Raw genomic sequence first — 16740 nt, forward strand, 5'->3', positions numbered from 1 at the left:
TTAGATTACTCATCCTGGAGGTGGGCTGGGGCGGGGTTGGGGGTCGTTGGTGAGGAAGACTGCACACGAGGTGGCTCAGCCATCACTTCCTTGAAGCATTCTTGGATCACTCCAATTCATGCCGAACTCTTTCCTCAAATGTAACACTTGCCGTTCCTCTTCCAGCTTATGTAGCTTCAACTTTTTCACAAGGGGCCCTGCTTGAAGCTTATCTGAAATCCTCCCATGATCTCAGTTCAGGGCACTTAGCTGTGATGGGGTTTTGTAACATTCTGCTGCTGGAGGAGGACAGGGCCCGGGACCACAGAGAGAATGGCCAGCAGAGTCCAGAGAAGGTGCGCTAGGCAGACAAACTGTGGTCAACACAAAAACACTGTCCCCAGGCTGCAATACACCAAGTGTACCCTCATCCCTCTCTCCTGTTCAGGCAGCTCACAGAATGGTAGGTGGAATCAGAGTAAGTGCATGAGGCCCCTGCAGGCCTCAGTTTTACATCCACCCGCTCCCTCCCTTTCAAAAGGGCCTGCCTTGGTCTCCCCTGGTGGCGCAGTGGTTGAGTGTCTGCCTGCTGATGCAGGGGACACGGGTTCGTGCCTCGGTCCGGGAAGATCCCACATGCCGCGGAGCGGCTGGGCCCGCGAGCCATGGCCGCTGAGCCTGCACATCCGGAGCCTGTGCTCTGCAACGGGAGAGGCCACAACAGTGAGAGGCCCGCGTACCGAAAAAAGAAAAACAAAAAACAAACAAACAAAAGGGCCTGCCTTGTTTGCTCCTAACAGGGGAGGCATTCAACTTCACCTGAGTAGGCAGGCACTCAGCCCAAACCTGACATCACAGCGAAACATCACCAAGACTGAAAACAGTGGGGATATTCGAGACTACAAACCCAGGTCTCAGAAGGCCAACTGCTTTTAAGAAGTTGGCAGACTTCTCATGCTAAGTAGGGAAGGGATTGTTTACAATTGCTGGGGAAAAAAACACTCTGCAAACAAACAGCCAGCTGCTTTGCTAGGAGCTACCAAATGATTCCTCAGATGACTCATCAAAGAGCCACAGGTGGGCACTATATCGATCACCCTTTGTGATGATGCTGGTGGTGACAGTTCTAGCTCAGAAAGCGTGAAAATGGAGGAAAGAAAGGAGGTTCAAGAAGGGGAGAGGGGGTGGGAAGCTACCTGATTCCAGCCTGGGTTAAACTTTTGTGGTAAGGTAAAACCTTCTCCAGGTCTCCCCTACTGTGGAGGGAGAGGCACCACTATTTACTTGGAAATAGGAGTGATACCCGCTTTTCTCCTGGAGCAGATGCAGTGTGAATGTTTATGCGAACCAGAGGCTCTGCATTTTGAACCTCTCCTGCTGAACCCAATGGTCTGTTTCCCGCTGAGGAGCATGCTACACTTATATCTGGGTGGGCCACTGTGATACAGCTCAGCAGATCATGACTGCACCTCCCTAGAAAGAATCCAAACTGTTACACAAAGATAAAGCACTAAAATATTAGATCCTCATTTCTTGGGAATGAGGAGGAAGGAAGGAAGGAAGTTTCTACTCTACTAAAATAAAAGGAAGCTTTTAGTCTAGGGAGAATAATTTAGGCCTAGTTGGTAACTAGAGTCCCTTAAAAGAGTCTAGTGACAGCAGTTGGTCTTTTTATTTTCCTGTAAATTATCTGGTTTTCCATAAATAAGATTTCTTTACAGTGCTCCCCAAACTCCCCAGGGACTGCTTCCAAGTGTCTTTAACATAAAGGTCAATGTGCTCTTGTCTCTCCTGGCAGACCCCCAAGATTAAACATTTTTTTCCCATTGGAAGACAAAAGGTGATGCTTTACAAATCACAAACAGGTGTGGGGCTCTGGAGGTCAGGACGTGGCAGTAACGAGTTTTCCTTGATAGTTTTCCTGAAATTGAGTGCCAGGGGCTCAGCCAAACAGCCACTGGTAAATCTGAGTGGGAAGCTGGCCTCCACTGAAGTCAATTTAAGGGCTGGGGTGTGGAGCAGTGGTTTTCAGCAAAGGCCCGGGATAAAGGCACCCAAGGGTAAGCGGTCTGCACTGATCCCCTCTGGGCCAAATGGCAGCGATCCGGAAGCCACCTGTGGAGATCATGACCGAGGGACTCCAGACCACCTAACTCATTAGTCGCTGCTTCCCTGTGTTATTGACGAAGCAGAGCAGCAGGCACGGTGCACCTCGGATTTCCACCAGATTGACAGAGCTCAGGTGGAACTTGAGTCCAGAGGCTCACACAAGCCAGGTGGGCTGCAGGTGATAGGCATCACTTGAAATGGGGGCGCACTCACTCTACAAAGGAAACTGACTGAAAGGGCCACCGAGGAAACAGGTGCAAAGACGCCGTCCTCCCAGAAGTACAAGGCTTGTAGGATCTATACCCCGCCTCCCTTCCCTCCTCCGCAGCTCTGTCTCTCAGTCCTTACCATGGCTCCGCAAGTCCGCCCGCAAGCGCTGGTGCCCCAGGGACCATCTGGAGGCCCCTTCCTGGTTACTCATCCTCTCTTCCCACTCTGTGGTCGCCTGTGCGTGGGAAGAGCCTGGAGGTGCTCCCGACGGGACCCGTGTGCAATCCCGTCTCCAGGCTTGTGCTCGGAGCCCCGCCACCCCAGGGTGAAAGCTGTGCAGCCCACTCGCCGGCGCCCCGACCCGCAAACCGCGCGACACCGGTGTCCTTTAAGGCAGGGGACCCCTGAAGTTGTGTGTTTAAGGTTTAGCGTTTGGGGACTAGATCCTCGTTTGTCGTCAGATTCTCAGAGGGACACGGGGTTCTGTAAAGAGTCGTGCCCACTTGGAGACGCTGACCTTGAACCATAAGAGAAACCAAATACCCCGAATCCCGTGCTCTGGCGACCTCTGCAGAAACCCGGACAACTCACTTCCATCCTTCTGGTCAGGGGCTCCCTTCTCACCCTGTTCCAGCCCGGCCTGAGTCCCAGTCACCCGACCCGCTCCCGGAGACCAACAGGGTCAGTTCTGCGCAGCTGAAATTAGTGGCGATCCTCTCACCTGCTGAGGTCGCTCACGAAGCTGCCGCTCTTCTCATCCAGGAAGCGCTTCCAGCCATCGGCCGTCTTCACCCAGCTCTGCCCGGGGGACCGCCAGTCCTGCCCGAGGAATGGCATGGCACTGCCAACGGACGCGACGGATGGACGCGACGGACTGATGGACGGGACTGGCCCGGCGGCCTTGGGGACGCGCCGCCCTGGGCGGATGCTCGGGGTGCCGGGGCCGGTGAGGGAGCGGCTGCAGGGAGCCCGAGTGGAGGGCTGCGGGATCGGGGGTGCGGAGCGGGGTACCTGCGCTCGCGGGGGGCGCTGTGGAGGGTCGCCGGGCGCGCGGGGCTCCCTGGAGTGCTGCGCTGCTGTCCCGGCCGCCGTATTTATCCCGGGCCGCTGGCCGCGGCTCTTTGTTGCCGGAAGAGGCGCCTGCTCTTAGCCCGGCCCCCCCCAGCCCAGAGGCCACGTGGCTTTGTTTATAGGCTCGGCTTGTTTTCCGAGGCGCCCTCGGCTCCTGCACTTCTGGCTGTTGCACAACCGGTCGCTGGTGGAAACTTGAAGCCGCGCCGCGGGGCCGGGGCTCCCACTGCCCCTTCGCCTCTGGCCCTTCTGCCTTCCCACCCCGCCCCCAGGGCGCAGCTTCTGCAGCCGCGAGAGCGAGGCCGGGCACTCGGGAAACTGCGCCCCGTCCTCCTGCAGCTCCCGGCCTGGCGAGGTGCAGGGAGGGGGAGGCCCGAGTGGCGTCAGGATCGCTGCGGGGCGGGGGGTGGGAAGAAAGGACGGCACCCTTTCCAACCCCGAGCTGTCACAATCGAGCCCCGCGATCCAGAGCACCCCTGCAGGAACCGAGGCCCGGCACAGCGCGGCCCGGAGCCGGGTAGGAGGGCGCAGCCTCCTTGGCCTCTCTCGCTGCCTAGACCCGCTCTTGGGAGAAGGAGGGGACCCACCGCGAGGCGGGAGTGGGGCGGGGGGACAGCACCTCACCTCACCCTGCCCCAGAACTGTTAAAGAGTCTGCTGTCAGGCTTGTCTCCGAGGTGGCAAAGGAAGGAGAAGGAGGCCAGGCGGCAGCTGGTCCCCGCGCGGTGGGAGTGGAGAGCAGGGACAGCCCTCCACCCGACTCTGGGCACCCTAAGCGAGCCGCGCTGGCGCCTGGCCCGGGTCTAGGGCGCCGGGGAATGGGATTTTATTACGAAGAACTGCGAAGCCCCTTTCCCCTTCCTGCTGTTCGGCATCCTCTGGGCTATTAGGCTCTCCTGGGGAAATAATCAAGCCAGGAGTTTTGTTTTAGTTTTGGTGAGCGTTTAGGGAGAGGGGTCCAGAATGCGCCTCCTCCCGACTGATGGGGACTAAAGGAAGTTCGGTAAAAGTCCACAGTGAGGAGGCGATGCCCGAGAGTCCGAGGCCCTCACAGACCTCAGTTTATTAACCTCATCCTTGAAACCGCGGGGCGGGGCGCCGGGAGGGGGGCCCAGTGTGGCAGCTATGGTTTTCCAGACGAGGGCACCGAGAGCCCCTGAGAAGGGTTAAACCAGTTACTAGGGTCACAAGGCTAGTTTCTTCACAATCCACAGTACAATCTGAAATTATCCTGTTTGCTTTTTGGTAACAAGCTACCACTCTGTGCAGAATGTAATCTCCAGGAGAGATCAACCGTCTTGTTTTGGGGGTATCCCAGCTCCAGCACCTTGCAAGGCCTAGAGTAGGCCTTAGATAACTATTTGTCCAATGAGTAGGTGAATACATACGGGAAGCTGCTGACAATCAGGGTATCTTCTTGTTCTTCATGACTTCTAGTTATGATGCTTTACAGTCTGTTCCATTTGTCAATTAGATTGCAAAGAGTGGTCACAGCAGAGTAAAATCTGCATGCTCGATAATTAGCTTCCACTTGATTCCTTGATTCTTCCACACCCCTTCCTCTGCAGCCATCAACATTGCCCCACCGACTCTGTGCAATCTTTAAGGCTCAGAGTAGACAAAGAAATTGTGTGTGCCTTGGGAGGAGGGTACATGTTGCAGGGGAAAGGAGGTGTTTTTAATAAAGTCTGTTTTCAAGTAGCCAGAGTTTTCTGATTCAGGTTTTCCACCATAAATAATTTATTAGCATAGTAATAGTAAAAATATCTTGTAAAAACACTGCAGAAGGTCCCAAATAAATGATAGTCACTATGATCATGTTGACAGATGAGACAGTGTTGGGTCTGGCCTTTGTTGGAGAGAATTGATAGCTGTAAGGCAGCATAATAAAGAGATGTGATTATTAAAGATGCATGCTAGTTACATGTCAGCAAACTACATCTCTGTAGAAACTATAGAAGTCAAGATTTGAATTCTGTTTCTGCTAGAGCAACATACTGTCTGTCTGACCTGCATGAGTGACAAATTCTGGAGGCACAATTTCCTCAGCTGTCAAGAAAGGGTAGAGCCTATAAATGCCTACCTTTCAGGATTGTTTAGAAAGTGTGTTAAATGGGATTATTGTTACCAGTTCTTTCCTCTTTGGTAGTGTCGTGCACTCACATGGCCCATGGCCTCTTAGTAATATGTAACTCCCTGATTCTTTTTTTAAAATGGAAGTATAGTTGACTTACAATATTATATTAGTTTCAGTGTAATGATTCAGTGTTTTCATAGGTTATACTCCATTTAAAGTTATTATAAAACAATGGCTGTAGTTCCCTGTGCTGTGCAATATATCCTTGTTGCATATCTATTTTGTATATAGTAGTTTCTGTCTCTTAATCCCCTACCCCTATCTTGCCCCTCCCCCCACTAATATCTATTATTTTGTTCTCTGAGTCTGTTTCTGTTTTGCTATATACTGTATATTCATTTTTATTTTTTAGATTACACATATAAGTGATAATGTAAAATATTTGTCTTTGACTTATTTCACTAAGCATACTACTTTCTAGGTCTATCCACGTTTTTGCAAATGGCAGAATTTTATTCTTTTTTATGGCTGAGTAACATTCCATTGTGTGTGTGTGTGTGTGTGTGTGTGTGTGTGTGTGTATCACATCTTCTTTATCCATTTATCTGCTGATGGACACTTGGGTTGCTTCCATATCTTGGCTATCGTAAATAGTGCTGCTATGAACATTGGGGTGCATGTATCTTTTCAAATTAGTGTTTTCGTTTTTTTGGATATATTGCCAGGAGTGGGACTGCTGGATCATATGGTAACTATTTTTTAGTTTTTTGAGGAAACTCCATACTGTTTTCCATAGTGGCTGCACCAGTTTACATTCCTACTAACAGTGTACATCCACAACCTCACCAACATTTGTTATTTGTAGACTTTTAGATAATAGCCATTCTGACAGTTGTGAGTGATCTTATTGTTGTTTTGATTTACATGTCTCTAATAGTTAGTGATGTTGAGCATCTTTTCATGTTAGCCATCTGTATGTCTTCTTTGGAAAAATGTCTACTCAGGTCTGCCCATTTTTTAATCAGGTTGTTTGATTTTTTGATATTGAGTTGTATAAACTGTTTATATATATATTTTGGATATTAACCCCTTGTCGATTGTATCATTTGCAAATATTTTCTCCCACTCAGTAGGTTGTCTTTTCATTTTGTTGATGGTTTCCTTTGCTGTGAAAAAGGTTTTAAGTTTAATTAGGTCCCATTTGTTTATTTTTACTTTTATTTCTTTTGCCTTAGGAGATAGATACGAAAAATATTGTTACCATTTATGTCAAAGAGTGTTCTGCCTATGTTCTCTTCTAGAAGTTTTATGGTTTCAGGTCTTAGATCTTTAATTTTGAGCTCATTTTTGTATATGGCATGAGGAAATGTTCTTATCTCATTCTTTCACATGTACCTATCCATATTTCGCAGCACCACATATTATTGAAGAGACTGTCTTTTCTCCATTGTATATTCTTGCCTCCTTTGTTCTACATTAATTGACCATAGGTGTATAGGCTTATTTCTGGGCTCTCTATTCTGTTCCATTGATCTTTGTGTCTGTTTTTTTGCCAGTACCATGCTGTTTTGATTACTGTAGCTTTGTAGTATAATCCAAAGTTGGTACTTCCCTGATTCTTAACATTAGCCTTGGCCATGTAACTTACTTTGGCCAATGGGATGCTAGTGGATATGATGTGAGCAGAGAATATAGAGGATATGTTGTGTGTGCTTGTCTGATTGGACTAGTCCTCTTGTACTTCTACCAGCACCCTGGCAAGAGCATACCTGGGGTAGCCACTGCTCCTCAAGCTTTGGTCCTAGGATGTGACACATGGAGCAAACACCCCAGTTGTCCTACAGTTATGTTAGCAAGAAATAAATGTTTATTATCGAATGCTACTGAGATTATTGTCATCTTTTATTACACAGAATTATTGTGTCAATAGCTGACTACTACAAAGGGTTGAGTAGATAAAAGTTTGTGAAAGTTTTACTTTGAAAGATTCAAGATTCAAGCACAAGTTGGAAATCACAATTTTTGGGTCCTTGTCTTTTTGGGTAAGAACTAATCTCAGGAAGCCTCAATGTTTGTCTCTAGTCCTTTGGCTTTCTCTTCCTTCTCAAAAAAAAAAAAATGTGGCTATCATATCTTAGCTCAGCCTTTACTGAAGTATGAGTGACTGCTTTAGATTTCCCACACCATTAAAAATCCAACTTGACACTTCTTCCAACACATGGTTTCTAACTAGGAAGCCTTGTAATGCTGAGCCCTTCAAGATAAAGAATGTGCTAGGCCATGTCTAGACCAGTTACCTTCACATTAGATGTTGACTTGACTTTGCAAAGCCTCTGGAATTGGAATCCTTATCATGGCTGAGCATTTGAGAACCACAAAGACAAATGGCTTTGGACTCAAGATATAGGGGCAGAAGGATACTCTGAGAATTTCACAAGGCACAGACTGGGGAGGACAAGTGTGGCCTGATGGTTTGAACAGTGCACAGGATAGTTTGGCCATGAGTTCCATTGCACAGATACCGAGCCTCTGCCACTCCTGAACAGCTTTGTGGAACAGATTGACCAAATCACATGCTGGGTATTTGATTATTTACATGTGCTTCTCCCCTGTGGGACTGTGAGCTCCTTGTTGTCAGGGCTGTGTCTTAGTGGTTTAGTCATCACAGTGCCTAGCATGGTGCTTGGTACATGACAGATAAACGAGAAATAACACAATAAATGTTAAACTACTGTGGGATGCTGTTAGTTCCATGTCTTTACCTATTGACATATTATTTTTAAGGACATAGCAGAATAGGGAGGTGGGAGAGTTCAGATATGCAGTCCTGCCCTGCATATCTGAATTCTCCAACAATGGTGCCTTACCAGTTGGTGAGACAAATAGAGAAGGTGGTCAAAATCCTAGAAAAAGATGTTTTAATGTGCTTGTTACCTTGATGGCAGATATTAGCCTTGCTAAAGATAGTGTGCCAAGCACTTTGCAAACATAATCCTGTTTAACACTCCTCACAAAAGCCTGTGAGCTAAGTATCATTATCCCCATTTTATAGATGAGGAGACTGAGGCTCAGAAAAGTTAAATAGCTTGCCTAGGATAACTCAACTATATGTGGTGGAATCCAGGCTGGTACCGAAGTCTATCTTCAACCCCAAATGGAGCCAGATTGACTGGGTTCAAATCATAGTTCCCTGCTTAAATAGTTGTGTGTCCTTGGGCAAGTTACTTAACCTCTCTGTGCTACTTTTTCCTCATTTGTGAAATGGGAATGATGACAGTACCTACCTCAGAAGGTATTGTGAGATTGAAGTAACATGTATAAAGGTACCTATAACAGTGCTAACATCAGTAGTAGTTATTATTATTTATCTTTATGCAAAACTTGCTTACAGTGCTAACATCAGTAGTAGTTATTATTATTTATCTTTATGCAAAACTTGCTTAAGTCCATTTGTGTCTTCCGCACCAAATTTTAAGTTTTGAGGGCATGGAGCCCAGCTCACTTAGCTAATTTCCAGATATGGGAAAATGTGTCTATTGGAACAAATTGTACAATGAAATGATAGTTTACAGATTATTAGTTGTTATTTGTTGCACTTGAACTATGGAAGTGGGCTTTATTCTGTTCCAAAGACTACATTTTCAAAGGTAAAGCTGACAAAATTTTAGCCCGGCTGCTACCTCATAAGGCTCTTTAGAGAAATTGTTTGTAGAAAGGACTGTGAAAAACTTGATAAGTATAATAAATATGATAAATACGTTTCTAATCCAAAATGACATTTGTTTATAGCTTTGGCCGAGGGACTGACTACTTCTTACTGAAATGTAATGATATTTTGTTTTTTCATAGTTTCTCTTTCTAAAAAGGTATTTTTTGGTGTGAAAAATACTTAGCAGTAGTTGTAAGTTAAAAATAACTTTAGCTTGTTGGGTTGGGCGGGGACTGAAATCAACCAAATCTGTTGGCTTACCCTGTTCAAGTCAGAGTAAATTTGATAAAGGAGGAGCTAGTGTATTTGCAACCTGCTAGTGCTGTAACGAGGAATGTTTAATGCCACAGCAATTTGCATATGACCTTGTGCCCTGGCTGTCTAGGGTAGGGCATCCTTGAAACAGTGTGAAATAAGTCTGTTAGTTGTGTTTGAGCAGGAACTGCCAGCTGTGTTTTATTTCTGGGTCTCTGGCTGCCAGGAGTCCTGCCAACTAAATTAAAATCAGTCAGACACATGTCACTGAGAATATTCTCATTACTTTAATGAGAATCATTTGCTATTCCTCAAATGGGGGCCTGGTTCTGTTTCTGAGAGAGGGTCAAGGACATTTTGCTATAATCCTCCTTTTATAGCTCAATGGCTCAATTTTAATGAAAATTCTTTTTTTTCTTTTGATAAGTAGCAAAAAGGATTTGGAGACAAAGCTACTAACTTTTGTATAATATAGGGAAATGAATAAAACCACAACATTTACACCAATAGCCCAGACTTCTAGTGGTTTTTTTAAAAATCCGCAGATTTTAAAATGTGAATGTTAAATTTGTTATATTAAATTTTTGTTACATTTGTTATAGATGTAAAGCTTTAAATACAGTATTAGTTCCTGAAATTGGTTAAAACTAGCCTATCTGTAATTCTTCAAATGGTATCTTGAACGGCTGAGTAGCAAATTTTAATTCTGAGATTTCTCATATGCAAAAATAGCTCAGACTGAAATTCATCTAGACATTGTGTCTTGTGGTTTACTTACTTATATTATCACTCACATTCACATAACTTTGAAAAATGATGTTTTTTTCCCAGTTTACAGATGAAGAGACTGAGGCTCAGGTATGTTAACCACTTACTCGAAAGTCTGCTTATAAAAATCAGAACAAACTTTTAGAAGTTACCTAGTCCAATTCCAAAGAAGAAAAACTCACTCAGGAACACAGAGCTGGTTAGTAGCAGTCCTGGGAATTGGGTACCATGAGACCAAACCAATAAGGTTAGAATATTCCATTAACCTTTTCTACTGACCAATGTCCCTGAGAAAAGTAAATTTCAAAGTAAAATTCAAACCCTTTGATTCACACATTCCAATGATTGGATTTTATCAGGACTTCTCATCAGTGAGTTTGGCCCAAAGAGTAGAAAAACAGTAACAGGTATTTGAGCCCTTAAAGAGACTCCTCTTCAAAGTCAACGAGGATCCTTAGAGAAAGAGAAGATTTGAAAAATCAGGTGCCTTGTAAGTCCTTACCTGACCATCAGATTGAATGCAGATCTACAGTTTGTTATATTTTGACAAATTGTGATCACTGCATGTTTTGACTTGTCAACCCTAGTTATTGGAGAAGAAGTTTGTGAGTCATGTTAAGTGTGTTTCCTCATATGAGTCAGCTACTGATTTGTCAAATCCTGGAGAAGTCACTTAACCTATTTGGTGTTCGGTTTTCACATTTATGTACATGTACATGTTATAGAGATCATTAAATGATTCTATGACATCATTGGTTGAAAGGTGATCAATAACAATAATTACAAATTTTCATCGGGAAATAGAAAAACAATTCTCTCCTGTCTTTTCTTGGGTGATTTGTATATCTCGGCCTGTCTTAGCCACTATTTTCCCCAGAAAGCTGAAGTCTATAAGTGGATTCTGTTCACTGATGTATGCCTGATAGCGGGCACATATGAAGTCTCCATGTACGTGGAATTGAATTTCTAAGTTGTAGCCTAGAAATTGTGGTCTATGACCTAAAAACCATTTTACTGTTTGTCTCAGTTTATTCGATAAAAATAAAAATAAAATGAACCCACGATTTCTTTTAAATAACAGTACATTCATTTCAGGAAGAAGAAAGTAATTTAAAAAGAAGTACAGAATGTTCATCTTCTTTCCCATTCTGACTACTGCCTGAGAAATTCAGTCCCTTAAGGGACTTAATATTTTCAACCAGGATTTACTGTTGATAGTAATTTAAGAAATAATTTAGTCTTTTAAACATCTGCTTTGCTAAAAATGGTATTCCATAAAAGCTTTTGCTAAACCTCTTCAAATTGTGTGTTTATTGAAGAGATGGCACATAAATTAGATTGTTTCTCTCTTCTGTCAACTAAGCAAAAGGAGTGGTTATCTTTTGTTCTGTTTTTGATCATTTTACAGGCTGTAAAGTTTATTATAGAATGTCATTCATTCATTGTCTCAGCAGGGTTATATCACACCCTTGCTATGTGCCTGGCCCTCTTCTATCTAAAGCAGCTTAGGGAACACAGAGATGAACATTGACCCTCAGGGGTGTAGAGACCATGGGGAGAGAGAGACAGAACATTGACCCTCAGGGGTGTAGAGGCCATGGGGAGAGAGAGACACATAAATATGTACTCCTGAAACTATGCGATGTGTGCAGTGAGAGAGGTTTGCACAGAGGTCGTTGGGACACACACAAGGATAAAGCACCTAAGTCAACCTGGAACAGTCAGGCAAGGCTTCCTGGAGTTGCTCTTGAGCTGGGTCTTAAAGGATGAGTAAGAACTGATGAAGCAAATGGAGATAAAGATGGGAGTGGGGTGGCCACCCAGGCGGAGGAGACAGATGGACCAATGACAAGAGGAGGGGAACAGCATTGGGTGCGGTGAAGGTCAGAATGTGAGGTAGGGACTGAGGAGAGCTGGGGATGAAGAGGTTGCGTGCGGGCAGACAGTAGAGGGCTCAGTGAGGATTGTTGGAAAGCCTGGGCTTGATCTGAAGCGGTGGGAGCCACGGAAGAGCTATAAGCAGGGGAATCACATGGGTCAATTTTGCTGTAGATACCTCTCTCTTGGATGTCAGAGGGGTGAATGGAAGAAGCACAAGGACAGGAGATAGGACACAAGTTAGAGGATGTTGCTGTTTCCAGACAGCAGCTGACGAGCATCAGAGCCAGGAGAGAGGCAGCGGGGGTGTGAGGAGAAGAGGGACTTGAGACGTGTGTAGGAGGCAAACACTGCAGGATTTGGCGATCGATGGGATGCGAAGGGTGACGTCAGAGAAGCACCAAGGAGGGCTCTCAAGATTCTAGCTTAGATGAAAGGAGAAGTGAATGGTTGGATGGAAGGCTGAGGGCTACAGTCTCATTGTTTGCATGAGGCCTCACTTTCACTGGTTTTAGGGCCGGGAACAGAGCAAACTCTATTTCCTCTGCCTGGGGGGAGGTCGCCTGTGTTTCTGGAAGGACTTCTTCCTAATTGCCCAGACCTGCCCAGAAGGAGGCAGGAACTCTATTTAGAACAACATTTAGAGGGACTCTTGTCTTTTGCCCTCTTGTATCTGATCCATCGGAGATGGTTTTTCTCTGCCAGTGGTTACAGCACACAGCCCTGTACCATGAGATGAAAGGTTCCATTTTCAGGCCTTAAAAAATGTTACAAAATATATGTAGTGCTATTTCTCACTACAAATAAGTTATAACAAACTTTCTTTTAAACAAGTAAGCCAAGGATTGTAAATTGCCTAAAACCAAGTGAATGAATGTGTGTTGAAAATTTGTTGTGTGTATATATTTACCATCCAGTGAGTAGCACCCTCCCGCTAGCCCCCTGACTTAGGGGGAGGCCCCACTGTGTCTTGGTGGGTGGTAGTGCTTATTTCCAGATACAGAACCTGTAAAGGGACCAGATTTTCTTGCTCCCTGCTGCGGTCAGGCCAGGGACAGGCACGGACTTAGACTTGACTGATCACACTCTCCCAGGGAATGATGGAAGGAAGTTAGTGGTTCCTCACTGGAAGGCATTCCTGGCCAGCATCATCGGAAGGGGTGCTGACTCAGGTGGTCCTTGTTGCAGCAGCTTTGCATGGTCCTTGCTGTCTGGTCCTCTTGGGCTGTCTTGGTTCCCACCTGTTTTCCACATATGCCTCTTTCTTCAGCCTCTTTCCAATGCTATGGACTCTGATAGTCTGATTTCTGTTGCTTGCAAACAGCAATCTTGACAGTATGGAACTCCCATGCAGGAAAGTTATTCAAAGACTGGGTCACACACAAATACACATTCTCCCGTCCACCCTTCTCTCCTCTAACCCCCTAGAGTCTCATGTGCTTACGTGTATAACTCGGGCCAAGGGTTGAGTTAGACCAGAGGATGATTTGTAAGTATTAGGGCTTACCAAAAGAAATCATCTGCTGAGAAAACTGGACTCAAGCCCAGACAGGGGATTTTGGCTTGCACAAAACTGGCAGATTTAGAAACATTGAGACAGAGAAGAATGCTGAGCTGGCCATGTGTGAAAGTAAAGGATGAGGAACTGAAAAGCTGAGAGCTGTAGATTTTTATTATAAACCTATGCCACGCGCATCATCAGGGCAGCAAGGCTGAGGCAGAGAAAATTCAACTGATATTGTTTTATAAATTTCCCTAAGGTACATGTTTTGTTATAAACAGTTTCTAAAATGGATGCTTCAGATGTGGAATTTACTTTGAAGGCAGGAGGGAGGGAGGAATGTTTATTGAATGTGTGTTGTGTGCCTGACTTTTTATCTACATTAGTTTATTTAATTCACCCCAAAACCTGCAAGGTAGGTATAATATGCCTATTTTATTCACAAGGAAACTGCATGGTTAGCCTCTCACAGCTCATATGGGGCAGAGCTGGGATTTGAATCTGGGACTTTTGACTCTAAAGCTCATGTGCTTTCCTATGACACCATTCCACCTCCTGAAGTTTACAGGAAACCAGCAGGGAGGATAAAACAGAGAGTAGGCTGCTAGACCTTAGGAAGAGAATTCTTCTTCCATGTAAAGGAGAATCGGGACCAGAGACGTAGCTGACTGGTTTTTAACACAGCTGCCATGTGGACTCTGAAGGGACCTCAATTGCCTTGGTGTCCTATACCATCTCACCTCTAAATAACCAAGGAACTCACCTTATGGCAGAGGAAGTACAGCACTGGCCTCCTGGTGACAAAATTAGCTGATACTATGTGACCCACCACTCAGAAGCTTAGAACTGTAGAATGACCTAAAGACCACTGGGAAATAACATCCTTAAAGTTTGGGGCTTCTGTCCTGTGAAATATAGTAAATACAGTGTTTCCCCCATATCCAAAATACAAGTCCGTGGAACCAAGGGGGAGGTGGGAGTAACCCCATCTCATTTTTAGACTATTACACCTAACAACCGACTTAGAGTGTTTTGGCTTCCCATCCCTGAAATCCCTGGTTGGTGAGTTTGGAGGCCCTGGTTTCCACCAGGGACCACAGGCATAGTTCTGTTAGAGCTGAAGCTGAAAGTGGCCCTGGCCCTTTGAGGCTCCTCATGCCCCTGGACCAACAAGCAGATAGAAGCTTACTGTGTTGACTGGGGGGATTGATCCTCAGTATCAAGGAAAATTAAGTTACTGCTACCCAGCAAAGGCAAAAAAAAAAAACCATATCCAGAGCCCAGAAGACTCACTGGGTCATTTCTTAGCACTCTCACATACAGTAATAATGGTTAGTGAAAAACCATGACAACCCAGTGAATACTGAGTCACTAAGGGCTCTAACGCTATGGAAATAAAAGGTTGACTCATCCTATCAAGTAAATAAAACTCTAGTCATCTGCAGTGCTGAGAGAAGGGAGAAGGTGGATTGGGTGGTGGAAGAAGGAGGCTTGATTGTTGATTTCAGTCCCTTGATCAGCAGAAAGGTGTGGATGGTAGTTGTTATACATGTCTTATCTAATCAATTACAGTTTCCTTTTTCTGCTTGCCTTTCTGCTACCTCACGTGAAGGGTGTGTTACAATTTAGGTTCCAAGTGACAGTGTGACTGAATTGACATCTCCTTTCCACGACCGGGCAGTTTATGGAATTTGGTGTCTCGGTAATGCTGGGGGTGAGAGTTTCTTCATCCGAGTGAGGGGCGAGATGGGTGCTGAGTGGATGCAACAGGGTGGATCATGCAGGGGACTCTCAGCATCCCTCCCCTCGCCTCCCCTCAGTCCACGTGCTGTCCTTCTCTAGACCTAGGGCTGAGCCCTACAGATCACCTTACCTGGGCTCCCTTGCCCTCTGGTTTCCATTTCGGTTTGGTCAATGGAAGATACGGGCAAAAAAATGAGAGGGTGGGAGGAGAGAAGTCAGACTATTTCTTCCTCACTCCCTCTTTGCTTCGGCACCACCAGCTTGACCCTTCCGTGACTTTAATTCCTGCCAGGCAGCTCCTCTGCCCTGATTTCAGTTCTCATTGGGTTCTGCAGAATTGCTTTTCTCCCCTTGCCCTTGAAGACCCAGAGGTAGCAACAGCTTCCTGCTGCCTTCATCTCTTGAAGGCTCCCTTAACTCTATCCACACCTCCGTAACTGATCCCTTCATTAAAACCTCTTAAATTAAACCATTTGAGCAGAGTTTTGTAACCTGCTGGGTCCCTGTGATACAAATTGGGAGCTGATTTCATTTTACTGAAGCATAACATTTTCATTTTATTCATTTTATTGAAGCAGTCTTCATTTTCTCAACGGATATGTAGTAGTGTTTCTTGAAAAAGAGTTTCTACAATATTTAAGTCAATTTCATCTACAAGTGTCTGATTTACATGCAGCCATGCCAGGAATAATACAAAATAACTATATGGGCCATTCTTCACCTTGCGCTTCTGCACTTACCGATGTATATTAGAGATACACATCAGTAAACACAGAGCTGCCTTATGCCTTGAGCAAGTCTCATTCCATTGCGGACACACGACAGTGTATTTCATCGACCCCCCCATTAACAGCTGGTTTCCAGTCCTCCCTGACCATGCCACGGTAATTCACCTGAATATACACCCTTTCCCCACTTACCAAAATATTTGTTGGATAAATTCCTGGGAGGATAATTCCCAAGTCAAAGGGTATAGGAATTTTAAATTTGGCAGGGATGTCCAGATGTTATCCAGAGAGGCTTAATCAACGTGCACCCCACCAGCAGTGTGCCAGGGTGTGGGGCCATTATTAAGTACAACAAGGGCCAGCTGAACACAAGCACTGCCATACCGTGACAGTCGATCTGATGATAACCCTGACGGCTACTAGGTGACTGAGGGATGGGATGCGCTGGACAAAGGCAGGATGGAGCAGGATGATGCAAGATTCCATCACGCTGCTCAGAACGTGCGATTTAAACCTTATAACTTGCTTCTTTCTGGAATTTTCCATTTAATATTTTCGGATGGAGGTTGGCCTCGGGTCACTGAAACCGAAGAAAGTAAAAGTGCGGATAAGAGGGGACTACCGTGATATGAAAAGTCAGCAGAATTAAACAGCACGAAATGATGGGCTGGATGTGTGTTTTGGGACTCTTAAATGCATCGCCCTCCTTCTTT

At 45.4% G+C, this 16740-nt stretch overlaps 2 protein-coding genes across 3 annotated transcripts in view; one reads left to right on the forward strand and one right to left on the reverse strand.

Moving 5' to 3' along the window:
* The window catches only part of FBXO32 (F-box protein 32), a 29179-nt gene extending 25543 nt beyond the window's left edge, over window positions 1-3636 (reverse strand). Inside the window, exon 1 of the mRNA XM_060127244.1 lies at window positions 3020-3636. Coding sequence (XP_059983227.1) covers window positions 3020-3135 — 116 coding nt within the window. The 5' untranslated portion in view covers window positions 3136-3636. The remainder of the gene's footprint in view (window positions 1-3019) is intronic.
* The window catches only part of NTAQ1 (N-terminal glutamine amidase 1), a 252454-nt gene that overhangs the window by 90373 nt on the left and 145341 nt on the right, over window positions 1-16740 (forward strand). The window lies entirely within an intron of this gene.

This window comes from Lagenorhynchus albirostris, chromosome 17 (genome assembly GCF_949774975.1).
Source record: "Lagenorhynchus albirostris chromosome 17, mLagAlb1.1, whole genome shotgun sequence".
NCBI classification, from domain to species: Eukaryota; Metazoa; Chordata; class Mammalia; order Artiodactyla; family Delphinidae; genus Lagenorhynchus; species Lagenorhynchus albirostris.